Genomic DNA, 18,664 nt, shown 5'->3' with positions numbered 1-18,664 from the left:
CTCCACCCCACAACTTACTCGGAGACACATAATTTACTTCAGAACTGAATTCAAGAGATATACCCCAAATTAAACCTTTCATCCATGAAGTGTAGTTGACTACTATTAAACTGAATTTATAAATTTAACTGAATTCACTGGTTTTAAGGAAACAAAAATAAAAGATAAATTCTGTATGAATAAATCATTTAATAAAGCTATATTTATTAAACATTCAATTAGGTAAATGCAGGGTTAACTATGTCTAGGCCCTGAAATTCTTGCCAACAACTTCAATTCAAAACTTCTTAAATGTACAGTTCACACTTCTTTAGTTTAACCAGTGCAACATACAATCCAAACACACCAAAATAACAATTATTACATAATAAGAACTATCTCTGGTAATCCTAACTTAAATGGGATTCATTGAAGATAGCAATAAGTCTGTTCTTTCCATTACGACATATGCCTGCAAACAGAAAAAAAATAAAAATAAATAAATAAATGGTGTGTCTTGTGAAACTCTTTGAGGAAATGCATCTGAACTTCCGGGGTTAGCTCTTCTACTTCTACAACACTCATGAAAACGCAAATGTCTTAAAACTCAGAGGTAATATAGTTAAAATGTTGCACACCAGAGAGGCTTGAATTTTTCTATTCATCCCTCTTTGTGTCCCTTGCTGTCTCACTGGCTCCTTGTGGCTCCCTGACGTCTTCGGGGGTCGTCCCAAAAACAGCTGCGGTTCTTTTGAGGAGGTACACACCTGCATGCAGCCCCCCTATATTTACCCACACAGTGAGGGACTTCCGCCAAAGTCCCCCCATCTTTGACACAGCCTACACAAAACAAAAATCCCATTTAAAAACACCTGTATACAAAAGCATTACTATGTGAACAATGTTGCAAACTCTAAGGTAACAAAATCTGAAATCTGAATCTGTGTTCCGGTTGAAAAACAGGAAATCATGTGTAAGCTTTAAAGGAGCCAATAACAAAAAATTCACATTGTTTTCAAGCCAAACCAACATGAAATGCAACACAACCGAAGACTTGAACCAGGCAAGCCCAGTGCCTTCACCAGAGTTTACTGCCGTTAATTACTGTGAAGCCACAATGGAAATATACTTTTTAGCTCTCTCTCGTGTTATTCTTGATAGTTTTTAATTTGATGATGTTCCTACTTGAACTTCCTCTTATATTTCACTGATCAAATACATTCAGTCAATCAATCAATCAATCAATCAATCAATCCAAGGTACTGTAGGCTAACCGGGAACATTTCCTCTTACCTTGGCAAAGCATTTCTTATCCTGAGTCAACAACACAGCCTTTCCTGTTCCAGGTCTGCAAACACGGCCCATCTCCCTCAAACAAGAAGGGTACAGATCCCAGTTCTTCTTCCTTGATCCCATCCTACAGAAAACGGACAAACGCTTTTAAAAAATGAAAAGCAGAGCATAGTGCATAATGTCTTATCCTAGATTTGAACTGAAATTAATTCTACATTTTCGTAACATATATGGCAAGAGTACGTAAGATCTCTTGATGCAGATATCTTCAATCACAAGAACAGGCTAAACTAATTTCTTCCATTCCATGCCACGCAGAATGGTGCAATAGTATATATACACCAATGTTATGTAATCTAGTTGACGTGCACAAGCAATTCTGCAGAAAAAAAACAATTTCCGTGAGGGTGACATGTTACAGTACCTCTTTCCAAAGGGCATATCCGTGACAATAATATCCACAGAGTTGGTCCTCATGGGTAAATGGCACAAGTCCCACTGCACTGTGTCTATGGGCAGACCCCAGGCTGTGCTGGATTCACAGGTAAAAACCTCTTAAGAAACTGATCACCAGACGTCTGGGTAAACATTTCAAAACAAACCATATACATATCGTTTTGAATTATGAGATGGTGTTACGGTCTCACCTGCCCTTGTCTTGTCTCTTCTTGTGGACATGGCCAATGTTATTGACTGTGCGACTCACTGCCATGTCATTGTTGTCTCCTGCCAGGTAGAAGGAGTGCTCCCATTCCATGGCTCCCTGGTAGAGACACCGAAAAGATCGGTTTACACTAATGAGATCCTTTTACAGTAATGACCACTGGCTACTAACTGGAAGAGAGAAATCACAGAACTTTTTATACATAATCCCCCCTCCCCCCATTTCAGGGCACAATTAGGGACAAATGGCTTCACAGGTGTTTCTGATTATTCAAGTGTGTTCAATTGCTTCCTTAGTGGAGTTATAAGACAGCTCTCAGTATCCAGACAAAGTAATAAACATTACTACTTTCAGTAACATAACATTAATATGTCCCAAACATTATGGTGCTCTGAAATGGGGGGGGGGGTGGTATTTATAAAAATTACATGGAGAACCTAAAGTGTGTAAAAATACCATTAAATAAAAGCAGAGAATCTACACTTGAAACACAGGTGAGTTGTTTGATTCCAAATCCAGAGTACAAGCAAAATCAAGAGAAAATACGACTTTTCCCCCAACATTATGGAGCTCCCTGTACACTAAAAACAGGTTTTTAATTCTTTCTAATATAACACAAAAGAAAGTTATATCAGTTTACTCTAAATCTTTGCACAAATAAAAGTTTGTTTTGTTATTCATCCCGAAGTAGGTGTTTTCTTAGCCTCAATTTATCTGCACTGTTTACATTGTATCTATTCACCTCGCTGATTATTACTACTAGAGTACTTCAGGTGAAGCACATTGTTGTTTGTGATTCAAAGCCCCAACTTTAAGAGAAAGGTCTGTTAAAAAATGATCTGAGCATGGCAAAAAACTTACCTCTAATGGTATAGCTCCAGTGCCACACATCGGGTCAATTACAACATCAGAAACCTGAGGCTTGCAAAGTCTGTATTGAATATAATATTAATTACAGGATAAATGACGATGACATGTAAAACATTGGATTTTGTAATTCATGTGCACTCAAAGACACTAAAAATCATTAAACAGCACTGATTTGCTGATGGAACCTAAAATATATGTAAACTAGACAGAACAGTCTTCAAACTCAGTGTTGTATGACTTCATAACCAAAGATTGCCTGTTTAAAATAATTAGTGACAGCTGCAACAACCACACTGTCGGCCCATACCAGGTGTTTACAATATTTTTGTAAAAACAGCAAATGAAAGCTCGTCTTAGTGTGATAAGTCAGCTCATCTGTGAGAGATGGTGTGCTGTGGGCGGGATTCTCCAGGTGTGGTATGTGACCTGAGCATGCCATAGGCCAGGGTGGAGCGCAGGGTGGTGGGTCCAAAGTGTGTGATGTTCCTCCTGTGGAGACTCTCCTCCGTCAGTGCAATGCCGATCACCACCTCGCTATTGTGGATGTTCAAGAGCACCTGGATTACATGGAGGGAAAAACTACCTTGAAGCAAACCCGTGTTTGAGCAAAGGAAGACCTTTTACTACTCTCTCTCTCAAATTAATCATGTGACAGCAGCCTTTGACCTGCTGCATGTCACAACAAAAGACACAATTAGCTTGTCAACATAGCCTTTACCTCGATGTCAAACTTGGTCATATCTGGCTTCCATAGGAAGAAGTCTTGCACGGCTCCCCCAAAGTCCCTCGCTGCTTCGTTAGAGGTGAAGTTGTGCTTGTCCCCTGCCCTATTGCAAGTCACTCTGAACTTGAGCAGTGGGTCTGCGGCCCCTTCCTCCTGCTCCTCCGCATCCTTGTCCAATTCGCCTGGGGCCCCGTTATTCAGGGCACCGTCACCCTCAGGCTCCACGCTGCCACCTGCTGGCGTTCCAGATTCCAGCCTGAGGCCCTCCGTTTCCGTGGTGACCGTTTCTACCTCGTCTTTGCCACTGTCCCCACCGGCCTTTCCCTTGGGGCCATTTAACCCTTTACGGCGCCACCTCTTCTTTTTCACGGCGTTGTTTACTCTCCACACTTCAAGGGGGTTTGTCCAGGAGAGCTTGGAAGCAAGCTTCTGGAAGTCCTCCAATGTTTCCTCCTGCATAATATGATGAAAATGATGATGAGGATGGCGATGATGATTAGTATCATTATTATTGTCAACAGCAATATCATAACAAACAACATTACTGCTAATTGTATTTCAACAACAATTTGCAAAATGGCATGAAGAATAACTGAACATGACATATACAATGAACATATGATTTTCAGAATCAGTTTATCTTATGATATTATGGATATATAATATTGTGAAAATGTATCTTTACATAGCCAATTTCTAAAGTATAAGATAAAAACAGACCTTTGTGTCTTTAAACTGATAGTCGCTGTATTGTTCCACCACCACAAATAAGTTGTCAACTGACTTCAGATGATGTACCTACAAAAAACAGAGAATGGTTCAGCCTGTACTAAGACTATTCTTGTAGCAGTGAAACTTATTAAAAAGTGATTCAGTGAAACAAGTGAAAAAAGCAAACGGATATGTATCTTAGGAACCAATAAATAACAGTGACACAAACAAACACATGACAGTGAACAGTTTAGCAATATCAAATAAAATAAAAAACAGTCAACACTCCTTTCTAAAAACTTTACATAATATTAGTAATCATGTAGTCATTTTTAGCAGCACGTCATTTTTACAAAAATTTGCCAATTTCTGAAATTTGTAACTGTAAGTCTTACACAACAAATCTGTCAACAGAAGGGAGGTCCAAAGGGTGTGTAAAGCTTTTAAATCAAAGTACATGCCTATGTCAAAGTCTTAATCCTTGCAATAAGAGAGACAGAATAAGATACTAAACAGAAAGGGTAACTGAGATTGGGCAGGACATGTGGCCACAAAACAACTACCACAAATAGATGCCAATAGATTATCTAGACGTTTCTTACCCGGGGCAGGTCTTCTGTAGTTATTTCGAAGTATATCCTTCCACGGTCCTTGCTAATTCTTACATCAGCTCCTATTTTTTCATTGACTTCCTCTGCAGCAGTATGTTCAAACCCTGTAGGAACTGTTGCTCCAACAGTGACAGTAAAGGCGTCTGAAAGTTGTTCTGCAGTAGTTCCTTCCTCTGCACCTTCGTGGCGCTGGGGTTCATTTTGTATAGTTGACATAGCTGTCGGATTGTTCGGTGTACCTCTTTCCCCCAGTAAAATTGGTATATTATTTCCCAATAACTGATTGCCTATGCAAGAGGAGAAAATGCATAAAGAGTGTTATATGACAGACTACTTATCTTTTGATGGGATCATAAATAATAGTGACAGCTAACGCTATTTCAGTGGTTAAAACTAACAGTTGAAAGAGGCATTTTTCTAGTTTATAGTTAACGTCAGCAAGCTACAAAAATAGTTAGCTTTGGTTAGTTATCACTGGTAAAAATACGACTCTATACATACATAAAGAATTTATACTTTGATTGCTAGTTGCCTAAAGCAACGTTACCATTCTCTAATCGAAGTGGGTGAAACTGAATCACACAGGTCCTGCTACAGTAAATTCTAACTAGTTAGCCAGCTGGTTAGCGATGCAACCCGCTTGATTCTTTCTTACCTTCAAGTCCAAATGTGGCAGTTTAAATTACCCACATGTAACTCCACTTGCTGACATGGGCTAGATATTTGGGTCTAATCCGAATGTAAACTACCTAGCAATGCTGCTGCTGCGGTCACATACGGTCGCTAGCTCCCAACAAGCGCACGTTGCTTCCCCATAACACCATGTGGAAAACAAAGCATTTCCGGGTTAGCTCATAGCTAAATTGGCTACACGTTACCTTTACCTCTAATATCATTAAAACGTGTAAGTTTGCTTATTAATTATACCCATTTGAAATCAAATATTATATTGAAGATATAGCTGACGATATAACACCACAATTTTTCACAGTGCCAGCTTGCAGCTGAAACTAGCTAGGTCACCCTAGTTGACTTGACTGTGCTGCGGTAAGTTAAGATTTTCAATGACCTACAATTTGCATGCGCTCTCCAAAACTAATATAAAAATTCTACAAAATTCACATAAGAATGGGAGACGACATTTCAACTAAAATAGGAAAATACCTACGAAGAATACCGCATTTTTCAGAATACGATAACGCGTAGACAGTTAAGAATTGCACTGTCGTTGAATGAACGGTGGAGGGCGTGTGGATCATGCATAATTTGTGTAAGCCTTCATTCATTTATGATTTTAGCTGCGGGTCATGAGCTTTCTATCGTGATAATACACTGTATTCAGGTGTATCTAATTGTTATGCAGATGTTTTGTCAGAAACATTAATAAAACAGGACTTGGTGCAAGGCTAGACAATATACATTGGAAGAACAGCAATGGACGATTGCAACAACCGCCTTAAGAATACCATAAAATCTCGTTAAACACTGATCTGGAATTACGAACTATAGACAAATATGACATTCCCTACATCGCTTATTTATTTATTTATTTATTTATTTATTTCAGCAGCAAAAACTTGCCACCTAATCATCCCCTGATTTAAGTGGCTAAAAAATGTTCTCTCCCTCCAGTGGAGCTGCTCAGTGGCCAACAATAGAGAATTGTGGTTGTACTGGGCAGCTCCCAGGTGTGAATGTGTATGAGTGTGAAGCGGGGCGTTCCTGCAAAAGAGCATCCATGCTCAGTGAACCTACCCTGGGTAAAATAAAGGTTAAAAAAAGGTCACAAGAAAGATATCTGTTTTTAAACGACTTTGGCAAACAAGAAGGTATGAATTAGCAACATGTACAGTACGATGATTTAATATCTTTTGGAATGTATTAGTTTGTGGTCTTGATTTTGTATCTGAAGATTCTGGTACATCAAATATGTGCTTTATTTCCTGTTTTTCCCCTCAATTTTTCTAGGGGATGTGATCAGACTTTTTCATTTTGATGATTGCATGGTTTAAAGGAATGTCTAAGAAAAATACAGCGAACAATGAACATTACACATTATAATGATGCATAGCTACAGCTTATATTAAAGTTCTGTCTGCCTTTTCAGTCAAATCCTACTTTGAAGTAGAGAGTTTTAGTGCAGTTTTAAGTTTCACTGATAGTGAATTCAAATGTAAAGATGCCAGCAAATAGATTTCTTGATCACATTTAGTTTTTAAATGGCCCTTGGGGACAAAAACACCTTTATTTGAGAACCTGAGATTTCATACAAAAGTACTGAGGACCTTGGCCACACAATATTATCAAAACTATTCATAGAATCGTAAATCTATTCTAAACGTAACTGTCAGTGTAATGAGGCCAAGATTATATTAGCACATGTCCCCGTTTCTGGTCTCGTTAAAAGTCTTGCAGTGGAATTTTTCAACAACTGAAGGAAAGTTTTTTGTTGCCATTTAGGCACGGGTAGAGAGCTTTGCACTGATTTTGAAGAGATTAATGTTTGAATGACTTTCTCTGCATCTGCAAATTACAACAATTAACTGCATTTCAAAATGTCTCTTAAATCATAGTCATGTGATTCTTAATGGTCCAGGAAATTAAAATCTGTTAATTATTTACTGATGTGTAGTTTTAATACTTTTTGCTTTCAGAAATGGCCCAGAAATATTTGGAAATATTATTATTAAATATTATTTTGATAAATAAATAAATAAACTGGGTTTTCAGTGGGCAGGATTAGCTGGGTACAATGTATGTCACTAAAACGCTAAAACCAATGTAATCCTTTCTACTTGTAAAATGTAATTGATGCTCATGCCACATCAGTGTAGGCAAGCTAAGTTGGAAATGCCAAAGATGCAGAAAAACCAATGCACTTTTCTAGATGCAGAAAAACCAATGCACTTTTTTCTTCTCCAAAGAAAGAAGATAACCACAAGAAATGGGCTTCATTTCTAGAAGCCCACAAGCACTGCAATATTGCAATAACCGCAACAATATTTGTAGAGGACGGCAACTATACAAAAACAATGTGGCTTTGCCACATTTCTGCTATTGCTGCTAGTAAAACAAGATTTGTTGTTTACTCTCATTCTCTGAAAATGTGTATTTCAGTTCTCAAATAATATCTTTTCCATGTTGCTAGTGACTATTTGGCAAAGGTGATGAACTTTAAAATCAGACTAGTAATACCTAAATAAGAAACCAAATATTTTACAGTAACTCACACTGCAGAACATTTTAAGCATAAAAAACATGCAGTGCCTTCTGAACAGGAAATCAATGGCGTCATTCAAATTGTGGCAGAGTTCCTAGTTTGCAGGGACCCTTTTGAATTGGCATAGTATAATTTATTTGAAATGTTGCCTGGATGGGAAGTTATTAATCTCAGAAGGCCTTGATTTATTGCTTTTTTTCACATGCAGAGTTCTTTGCAGTTTCTAATACAAATACGTGTTTGTGTTAGAATCCATTCATTGTGAGCCAGAATAGATTTATTTTAAAAGAGAAATTGTGTGGAACTTTGGAGGGTACTGGTTCTCACTCATAAGAAGATGCAAAGGAAATCCAAGTCCGTTTCATCTGCATGCAGACAGTAGGCAGCTGGTGATGGTGTGATAGTCAGTTCTATTCCAGGACATTATTTTCTTCCCTTAAATCTTAAATCCCAGTTACAGCAGACACCAACACTTTTTACCTTAAATGGGAAATCAAAGAAAACTTTATTTGATAAAAAATTGCACTTGAGGGATTAGATAAAGGATCTCTGTTAAATAAGGATACCTTTACTCAGATGGAGATAATTAAATACTAAGAATTTTCACAATGTCTGGTGGTAATGTATGAAATGTTGATGTATGTTGTTTCATTGTGACATATATCATAAGAAATATATTTGTGCAATGGGTGGAGTTACCTTGTGCTGTGTGGGCCAATCAAGACATTTAATGGACTCAGAGGAGAGATTCGTGATACATACTAGCCCATCCTTACCCTCCCTTATCTCCTGCCTGCAGTCCTGTCCACATGCTGTTTACACATTTTTAAATTCTTCTTCTTATTATTATTATTATTATATAACTGTTAATTAATTTACTTAATTCAGTGCCCCTTTAGGACCATTCAACTATCCAGCAACATATTTTTAAAGGTTGGAGATGTGCCTCAATTTATCATTACTGCCTCAGCAAGAATGTATCACCTGTTCATATGCTGTCTCTGAGCTAACAATGCTTTAAATATTTCTAGAGCAATTGGTTCTACAATCTGATATTTAAATTGAAACTGGTCTCATGAAATGGTCAATTATACTTACACATTCATGTATGTTGGAAAATGTTTCAAAACTATTTCAAAAGGAGTCCCTTGAGCAAATATGTACATTAATTCTAAAAATAAAACTTCAGCCATAGAGGTTGTACATGATGGCATCTGTGAGCCCAGCCAAGACCTGCACAAACTGCACTACACTGTATACTCTCAGACATGGTATGCTACAGATAACTGGCTTGCTGCAAGCCTGACTTTTTTGTCAGATAGCTTTTCTGCAAATTATAAATTTATACTGATTTAAAAATTGTTATGCAACTTTATCATTAAAAGTGTGAACTAGCCAATTGGAATTACAATATCAAGTAAATTTATCATGAAGTGGCATAACACCAGCAGATTATTCAGGTGACTTATACATTCAGGAATTCAGTTCATTTATCATTTTACGCTGTACAAAAGCACAAAGCTATCCTCAGATCTCCCATCCACCCACTCTCTCAAAAAATAGTGAATGAATTAAATATTGTTGGCCTGTTGATTCACGACATCCTGATTGGCCTCCATTGACTTTCTCTGGTCATCTCCTCCTGTGCAATAAAGAGCTTCTGCTTGACCTATACATGAGTGCCAGTAGGACAGATCCATCAACGAACAACAGCATATGGCCCTGAAAATGATCAAGCATTAACCCAGTTAGTGCTGTGCCAAGGTGTTCTGAATGACAGCCAAAGCACAACTTTCTTACGGGGACAGCCATTTGTGCTGTGCAGCATAATACACCGGAAAATCACTTGGTATTCTGTAAATATGTGACATCATAAAAAAGAAGATTGCAAGATTCTAAATTGCATTAGTATTCAACCCCTCTCCTATTACAAATATTACCTAAGCCAATTCGGCTATAAATTCACCTTTGCAGTATAGTGTGTTACTGTTTCAAATTGATTCTGTTATATTTAAAAGTGTTTTTTTCCATAAGGCTGTATCTCATAGGAAGAAATTTAAAAGCAAATTACTGTTGTAATGGAAAGAGGGATTTTGGTATATCTAATGTGAGACATATACAGTATATCACTGCGGTTAACTTTTTTCTGGTAATGTAGAAAATAATTTTTAAATATATCAACAATATTCCATCAGTGTTCTACTGCAGGCAATGGACACCTTTTATCAGTTCAGTGAAAGCTGTTGAGAAATTTAGTGTCTCTTGGTGCCAGCCCCAGATTCACTATTTTAATGGTGTATTTGTTTTGCCTTGTTAGCTGATATACAATCAATTTTGCCTCAAAAGTAGGAGTGGAAAAATAAAGTAGGCAGCCAGCAGCATCATGACCTTCCAAAACAAACCACCCACACCCCTGCTATACCAACCAGCAGGGCCAGCTGATTGGTAAAGGTCTTAAAAGCCCCCTTTCCTCAACTCCAAAACATGAAAAAAAAGGGTTTTTCAAGGCTTGACAAAAAAAAACTGTTAATGTTATTCGGAGCAAACGTTTTTTTTTCTTTCTCTTGACTTGCGCAATCTTTGGCTTTGAGATGATGAGAACTTGCAGTTGGAAAATGAAAGAGTTGAAACTGGAAAAAAGAACAATAACAACAAGTCTGGCTGTGTCACATGACCTGGGTTCTGTGATCCAGATGGGCTTGTTTGTTGCTCCCAGCTGGAAAGGGGGCTGAAGAGGGTGCCTGTAAGCCAGGCCACACATGGCTTTCCCCTGCTTAAAAACCCCACTCCAGCTGCCAGACTGCACATACACTCCCATTTTCACCCCATTTCTTAAAGAAGGAAATGTCATTTATTTGACTCAGTTCTTTGTGGAGAGCAGCCTCTCTATTATCGCTCATGTAATATTTGTAATTAGAGGAAACTGAGGGAAGCTTGTCAGTGAATGTTAGCTCTCATTGGCAGGGTGGCTGTGAGGGCTGTATATTCCACACTGCCTGGCAAAAACAAAACAAAACAAAAACTTTTGTTTTATGGGACAAGGGGCATCTATTTTGCCTCTGACTGTCACACAATAGGCAGCTGTTTTTGACAAATAATAAAGTAAGTGTAAAAGGCCATTGGGAATAGCAAGTAAGTCACTGATTGTTGGGTGGTGGAAGAATGAATTTGTTTTTAGTTTTTAGTCACTGATATATACTGTCACTAAACAGTATATATAAGTCTTAAGATCACAAATTCTGTTTGGTATTGAAAACATTGATTTGTCTTGTAAAATTTGTTTAGTGTTTCTGGTTTTGCTCATTTTCAAATTCATACAAGATAAGATTTTTGTTTTTGGGATGAAGGTATCTTCCTGATTTAGCAAACACCCTTTTTTTGTTACTGATTACTGAAACATATAACATATAAAGCAATTCAGACCCTTACAATGTGTTCAGTGGAAGGCCCTATCTAGTACTAAAAGTCAAACACTATACTAAGTTGTCGACCCTCTAAAACACATTGCTAGTTTTGAATGTGTCCTTGTGCCGTGGTGATCACAATAACTTTTAGTTTTGCTTAGACTTTAGTTTCAAGACAATTGTCCCCTATAGCAAACTATGGCTAGCCACTGAGTGAAGGCAAACCAACATTTATTCCAGCTCAGTTAAACATAGCACACTTTGAGTACAGATTATCTCACAAGGGAGGAGAAATAGAGCCTTGCCATTTACAAGAGATACTTCAAAGCTTCAGAAAACTGTCCATCTATCTCCAAAGATCCACTTGTACTTGCATAAATGCGACTCAATCTTCTGGCACTGTTTGATTTGTAAAGAAGGGTGTTGAAAGAGCTTTCGCTGTCTCTTTCTCTCCCTCTCTAATGTGAGAAGAATGCTGTTTCCTGCCTCATTCTGGGGGATATATTTATCTTTAGGGTCTGTAATGAATGAAACAAGGGCTCACATTTAAAAGCTGAGGAATCTGAATGCTTATGTATACTACAGCAATGACTTATTAGCCTCATCTATGGTGTAAGTGAGGGGGGAAAATGTAAAATTCAGTGTACAGAAAATTAGTCTCTGAGATAAAGACACTGTGTACGGTTGCAATCTGTCAGGAATATGGATTAGTCAGAAGTGTGGAGCTTGCAGGTTCTTGGTGCCACAGACTGTGTTAGTTTCTCACACTCTGCAGGTGGCAAACACTGTGGTTATTTCTGCTCCAGTTAATTACCTTCTGGAAGGAAACTGTCTCATAGACATCCTAATAAATATAATTTGTAAATATTTCAATGAGCTAAGGTTGGCAATTCATTGTAATATTTTTTACAATTGTATTTGAAGGTAGACATTATTGTTCCCAAAGGTAAATTTGTGTTATAGTCAGATATTGCAGACAACCCACAGTTAAAAAGTAACATTACAACACAGGACAATACAAATATAAAAATAAAACATGACATAAAACGAATGCTTTTCCATAAGGATAAAAATGCTGGAGGACATGATGCACAGTAAGCTCTTTTTAGCTTGAAAATGTGATCGCTTCAGGTACAAAAGCCTTTTTATATCTACTAGTTACACAACTTAAGGTGCCCTCAAAACCCAAGAAGTTGCACCTCTTAATTTAGACAGCACAGGGCATCATGCAAACTTTAGTCACACTAATAAAAATGCAAGTCAAACTGAAATACCAGTTTTAAGAGCAACGGACACACTGCCATAAATATGTTGGTTAGTTTCCCTTGAAGGCCAAAAAATGAATATGACTGACTGGTGCAAACATATGGAGGGCCTGTGCAACCAAAGACCCTGTTCAGCTACACCGTGGAAAACAATGTCATTATCCTAATTTGTCAATATCACCGTGCGAAGGGGTCAGCCAGGGGTCACCCCTCAGATGACAGAGTGACACTTTCCCCTTGTGCTGCGGTCACTTAAGCTCCTGAGGTCAGCCCATTAGCACAATTAAACTCCACAAGACGCCATCTCTGCTGCCATATCCACTGATCATCAGAGATGAGTGTGGCTTTGAGCGCAGGATAAAGAAACTCTTTGCTGGTTCTTCTTTATCGCTCCCCTCTCCATTTCTTGCTGCAGCCTTGGCACCAGCCTGAGATGGTGGGACTGCTAGAGAGGATGTTCTTCAAGGAGGCCACATTCATGGACATGAGAGGCCTCTCAAAGGGATAGCATAGAATGAAAGAAATCTCCCGGTGAGGGATTTACTCTTTTTCAAAGCACGGAGGTGATTGTCCATGGAGAATCTGCTTCTTCAGTTTGTCTTTTGAGCACAACATTACTCACAAAGGATGCAAGATTTAATTCAGGAACCTCAAATTCAGGATCTCATTTGAGGAAAAACAGAATATATATATATTCAGTCTATACTCCATATATATATATATATATATATATATATTGTATGAGTGAGCACTTCTAACCGCAGCAGTCTTTATCAATCAGAACATTATCAATGCACTAGTGCTAGGTGTTCTCTTCCATCAGAGGGGGACCCAAACCCTAAAGTAAGACTCCAGGGCTGCATGCTACCCTAAACCCTTTGGCCTAATTGAATAAATGAAAACATTGAGTCAGTTCCCGAATACCCTTACAGCAGTGCAGGAATAGGGAATGATACATACAGTATAGCTGAATTCCAGATGTGAACTGCAAAAGAAATAAGGAGGCCACGTTTATGGAGGAAATATTTAGGATTTCTGCAAAGCTTGTGGGCAGATAAGTTTGGTATTGACTATTGAGATGACTATATTATAAATGGGTGGGTGTGTGTGTGTGTGTGTTTGTTTCTGTTTGGTAACAAAATGGAAAAAAAATATATACAGTATTACTTAACAGCTACTTAATATTGCTTTGCTAAAATGCTCAGTTTACATATTTTTACATTTGTTGTTACTATATATGAGGACAACAGCATTTTATCAGTTTTATATATACTCTTTGTGATGATACGATGATATAATACTAACTTGTCTAGTTCTGCTCTAGGATATCTGTCAATCCTGCTCTTTACTTTTTCTCTTTCCAAGGGCTTGGACATGAATGCCCTATACAGTATGACTTATTTCAATGGAATGGCATTTCCAAAATGTCAAGATTGTTTGGGATTAGCATCTGTTCTCACATCAAAGACGCTGCATAATGAATGGAGAGAAGTTGCAATGGGACACAAAAAAGACCGTTTCATTAAAATGTGTCATCTTACTGTCAACACCGGCCATTTGACTTGAGGTAACTATTGAAAATTGCTCCTTTTAAAAAGCATATTCTGAAAATATGTGCCGTGCTTTTTTTTTTTTTACAGTCTCTTTACATACTGCAGTCTGCTCATTAGGAAACATTCACAAATGGGCATTATCATTATTGTAGATTTAAGGAGCTTGAGATATTTTCTATGATTATTTGAAACATGACAGTCTATACTGATATAATGTTCAGTGACGACAAAACAAAGGAGAGCTCATGGATGGTTAATCTCACAGCAATCCCACAAGTACTACAGAGCTCATAGTGTGAAAAGACTTAGACTGTCAGTCAGTTTAGTTCTTTACTGTCTCTTAAAACATGGCCCTTGTAGTGTTACTGTTGATTAGGTTTTTGTTTGAAAGTGGAAGAGGTAACTCCTACAAAGTCCTCTGTTCTCACTGACTGACTAACAGACTGTGTGAATGGGTGTGAAGCTCTTGCAATACCAGTATTGTACCACTAGAGGATGAACAGTACCTATTCTGTCATCTTTTTAAAATATGGTTGCCATTTTTAATGCTTATTTTAACATAATTGTTGTTTTTAATTTTGTTCATTTGTTGCATATGCCACAATTGAAGTGATACATAATTTGGTAAATGTATGTTATGATAAATAATGCAGAATAATTTAAATCAAAGAGAAAGAATCAAAACTATAGTTACAAATTAACCACTATGCCAATAAAACTAACTGACAGATAGTTCTAGAAAGAAAGTAATCCCTATAGACAGTGGTTTTCATGTCTAAATAATGATAGATAATTGAGAATAGGAAAAGAAATATGCCTTTCTTTTTTTTTCCCATTCTAACAAGTTTGGCCTCATTTATGCAATGAAGAAATTTTTAAGATACCAAATCCCCCTCTATTGAGCCAGCCATCCTTTCTCAGCGCTATTCAGATTCCTTTTGCCGCAGTGGCGCAGACAGAATCCCTGGGCCTGACATTGTCTTTTGCCCAGAGTCCCAGCATTGGTGGAGGCCAGCAGCAGCTCCAGTAGGCCCTTTCGAATGAAATAGTGAGGGGCCCTGGACAATGGATCTTTGTGCCTCAGAAACAGTGAAGTCATAGTTTCCCAGGATTCTTTCTCCCTGAGATGCCTAGCAATGAGCAGAGAAAGGAGGCGGTGGGGCTTCTGCTGACTTTTTTGTTGCAAGACAAAAGGCAGAAATCCTTCCGAGTATCGCAAAGGGCCACCTAGAGGCCTTGGCTGGATCCTCTGGGCCCCATGCCCAGCTGACCACCATCGCAGGTGAAATTAACTGCGGCTACTTTATAGGCACCCAGTTGTCTCATTTCACAAGAATGCACAGTGATGACATTTGCTCCAATTAACATAATGACCGTTAGGAAGAAACTTTGTACATATGCAAAAAAATCTCCCACAGAACTCTCATTGAACAAGTGACTCAAAGGGTTTTTATCATACTTTCCTCCCTTATGACTTAAAAAAGAATGAGAAAAAAAGCTGAAAATATGTAACACTTACAAAATGGCTAGCATCACCACAGGGGGACATGAAGTTACAGAAGTCATTGACATGTGCGGGTCAGCAAAGAGGTAAAAATCAAATACAACCGCAGGACCCACAATCTGTCATAAACCATTTAGAATTTCAGAGGGTGTTCTCTCGTGAACCCAGCTGTAATTTCCTCCTGGGCAAGGCTTCATCATCCAGAAAATATCCTGAGACAGCAGAATGCTGGGAGACAGCTGTTTGGCCTACTCCTGTGTGCATTATCTCCAGGAAAGAGGCATGCACGTACAGATTTGCCCAGATTAGCACAATTGCAATGTGAGCGGCACAGAGCGATGCAACTTGCTGTCATCTGCACAACAGACAGATAATTCTCTTGAGGGTAATGTGCGATCTTTTCTCATTTTAATGTAATGCTAAGGACCGCTTTCGTAAAACATTTCACACCTAAAAAGTCGAGCAAATGTTTATGAGAATGTTACAAACTGCTAGGATAACTTGGGTGTGCTACAGAATGAAAATACAATGGTCTTATAAATTTCCATAAAAAAATGAGGACTGAGACAACAACATGTGTGCATGTGTGACAACAACTATAGTTTATGGGACTGTGAAAAGTGCAAATCTCTCGTGTTACTGGGTTCGGTGGGTCCCATCAATGAACTGCATACAGAAAAAGCCTTAGAAATCCCAAACAAATAATATGCGGCAAAACCCTTGGCTGAAAAGTAATTAGTGGCCACAGCAACAAAAACATAAAGCAGCAAACTGTAATTATGTACCTCCCAAATTTCAGACACAGTTAATCGGGGCTAAATTTTCGTGCGGGTCACAGTAAAGTTTCCCTTCCAGCCTGAATATCACATGACAGTGTGCGATAGCTGGCATCGAGTCACCCTCAGGCAAGTTACACCACAACCCTTCACAACCTGCTGATAGGAGTTGTCAGGGGCAAGTCATCAGGTTTAAGCTACTTGAATTGCCTGCGGTGGGACCCTAAATGGTGCTTTTAATGACAACACATGTGACTCGTGCTTACAGGTGCCATTTTGCATTGAAAACTGCTTTTAGGCTTGTTATACTGGAGGCCAGTTTGATGCAAGAATACTCATGCCGCTCATATCATATTATTGTATAAAAATTGTTTTGGGACAAAATGCAAATCATTTAAGATTGCAATCCCCATCACTGTACATTCCCCAAAATGTTTTGCTTTTTTTTACCTATGGAAACTTTATTTTTGTCTACTGAATATATTTACCCCTGATAGAAAGCATTGGAAAGGAAGCATCCCACAAATGTATTTCTAGTGAGTAAAGTGATAGATGAATTTTATGCCTGTAACACTGATTGTTTTGTGCTGACACATTTCTGAAAAAATCTGGTGCTAAAACTTTCAAGCAATCAAAATTCACAGTCTGTGCCGAGGTGTAATTCCCCAAATCAGAATGAACCATCTGGGGATCTTTCGCACGTTATGCTGTTAGTTTTATTGTTTCTTTGAAAGCAGAAGGACCAGGCAAGCGCTGGGAGTAATTTCTGTGAGCGCTCCTTTATTGACGCCATTCCATGGGAACGCCGTCAATGCTACTGAAGCTTGCCAAGTTGGACGGTGGAAACCCACAGTGAATGGTGGGCATGCAAAGGAAACAAAAAAGCAAAAGGAGGAAAAACAAAACAATTCATAAATAAACAAAAGAAAAAAGAGTCACAAGACCTCACAGCCACAAATTCAACTCACAGTGAATATGTTTCCAGTTATAATCTGAGTACAAGCGGTTGCTGTAATCTGCATCATCATCATCATATTACTGTTCTCATAATACCTAATATTATCATCATGTGCTTTGTTCCTAACTTTGAGCATCTGCAGATATATATTTTTTTTCAATACCTAGACAACATCATAAGCTTATGGGAACAAATACAAAAAAAATATTTATTACTGATCAACAAGAGTATAACAGTGAGCTAAAATGATTTTGGATGGTGAGAACTTGGCCCTCTGTACTCAGATTTAACCTGGGCCTCAGTCTCAACACTGTGACCCTGACAGACAGCCCACATAGTAGCTACTCCATGCATCAAGATAAGCCCCTGCAAGACTGGTCACGCCACATGTGTGAGGCAGAACAGAATCCAATTAGCACAAGTCTGTTCACCCCACTCTCCCCAAGGCACCCACACGTGCATATCAAACTAACATGGTCGTCCACAGCCTTGTATATGCATTTCAAGTGTTTCTCTGACCACTACATGTCTGAACTCATTATTGTGTGGGGGGTGAGTTGAATGAACACAGAGGCATTCTCTCTCACCCGGGGTAGCATATCTGAGAAAACACCCCATCTGGCTTTGAATGCTGATGGGGTCCACTGCAATGGAAGTAATGTGTGTTAGTGTGGCTGGGGGATATGGCGATGGGAGGGTTGGGGTGGTTAGGGTTGCGGGGGGTGGGGGGTAACTATGGTAACACACAGTATTGAGAACATTTACCATGTTTCATTTCAGATGTTTGTCAGTTAGTATTTCTGACATCCGAGGCATCACCTGACTTTGCAAAATGCCCCTGGAGTCAAGGTGAGCTAACTGACAGGTTCTGTGAGTGGCGTGTGGAAATTCACTGCAAAGCACAATAGCCAGTTCTAGTCACTCAGGCCTTTCTATTGCCTTCTGTGTGGTGGATATTGGTGGCTGTAATGGTGTGTGTGTGTCAGGGGTGGGGGTGGCCAGGGGGGCAATTTCACCCCTCCTGACTGACCTTTGACAATCTCTTCAGAGCCTCATTTTATTGAAGACTGTGGGTGAATTGTTTGGGACAGTTTATGCCACACTTCTCCAAGAGTGCCACTGAAAGGAAATG

At 38.7% G+C, this 18,664-nt stretch overlaps 1 protein-coding gene and 1 long non-coding RNA gene across 5 annotated transcripts; one reads left to right on the top strand and one right to left on the bottom strand.

Annotated features, from left to right (window-relative positions):
- Window positions 1-169: 169 nt before the first annotated feature.
- On the bottom strand, window positions 170-5,879 carry thumpd3 (THUMP domain containing 3). 3 transcript variants are annotated; one of them, XM_064305280.1, is made up of 10 exons: window positions 5,508-5,879; window positions 4,844-5,139; window positions 4,251-4,328; window positions 3,525-3,983; window positions 3,233-3,363; window positions 2,798-2,867; window positions 1,920-2,035; window positions 1,697-1,804; window positions 1,273-1,396; window positions 170-819 (listed from the first exon to the last, which is right to left on the bottom strand). In XM_064305280.1, the coding sequence occupies exons 2-10, from the start codon at window positions 5,066-5,068 to the stop codon at window positions 637-639; spliced, it is 1,494 nt and encodes a 497-aa protein (XP_064161350.1). In that variant the 5' UTR covers window positions 5,069-5,139; window positions 5,508-5,879; the 3' UTR covers window positions 170-636. The 3 variants fall into 3 exon arrangements, with proteins under 3 accessions (XP_064161350.1, XP_064161349.1, XP_064161348.1); XM_064305279.1 differs by having other exon boundaries at window positions 5,543-5,879; XM_064305278.1 differs by lacking the exon at window positions 5,508-5,879 and having other exon boundaries at window positions 170-451; window positions 618-819.
- On the top strand, window positions 5,629-14,795 carry LOC135237804 (uncharacterized). 2 transcript variants are annotated; one of them, XR_010324925.1, is made up of 4 exons: window positions 5,629-5,756; window positions 5,844-5,899; window positions 13,157-13,304; window positions 14,107-14,795. It is a non-coding gene; the product is annotated as an uncharacterized LOC135237804 (long non-coding RNA). The 2 variants fall into 2 exon arrangements; XR_010324924.1 differs by having other exon boundaries at window positions 13,157-13,272; window positions 14,107-14,791.
- Window positions 14,796-18,664: the final 3,869 nt, after the last annotated feature.

Source organism: Anguilla rostrata, chromosome 13 (genome assembly GCF_018555375.3).
Source record: "Anguilla rostrata isolate EN2019 chromosome 13, ASM1855537v3, whole genome shotgun sequence".
Lineage (NCBI taxonomy): Eukaryota > Metazoa > Chordata > Actinopteri > Anguilliformes > Anguillidae > Anguilla > Anguilla rostrata.
Note: the sequence above shows the minus strand (reverse complement) of the source record. Positions and strands in the feature narration are given on the sequence as shown.

Excerpts from the sequence above, each read along its gene's own strand:
- thumpd3 (XM_064305279.1), bottom strand. The coding sequence starts at position 5,564 with ATGTCAGCAAGTGGAGTTACAT. Across the intron at positions 3,984-4,250 it reads ATCAGTTTAAAGACACAAAG|GAGGAAACATTGGAGGACTT; the intron begins GTCTGTTTTTAT and ends CATATTATGCAG. Across the intron at positions 2,868-3,232 it reads CTGGCCTATGGCATGCTCAG|ACTTTGCAAGCCTCAGGTTT; the intron begins GTCACATACCAC and ends TATTCAATACAG.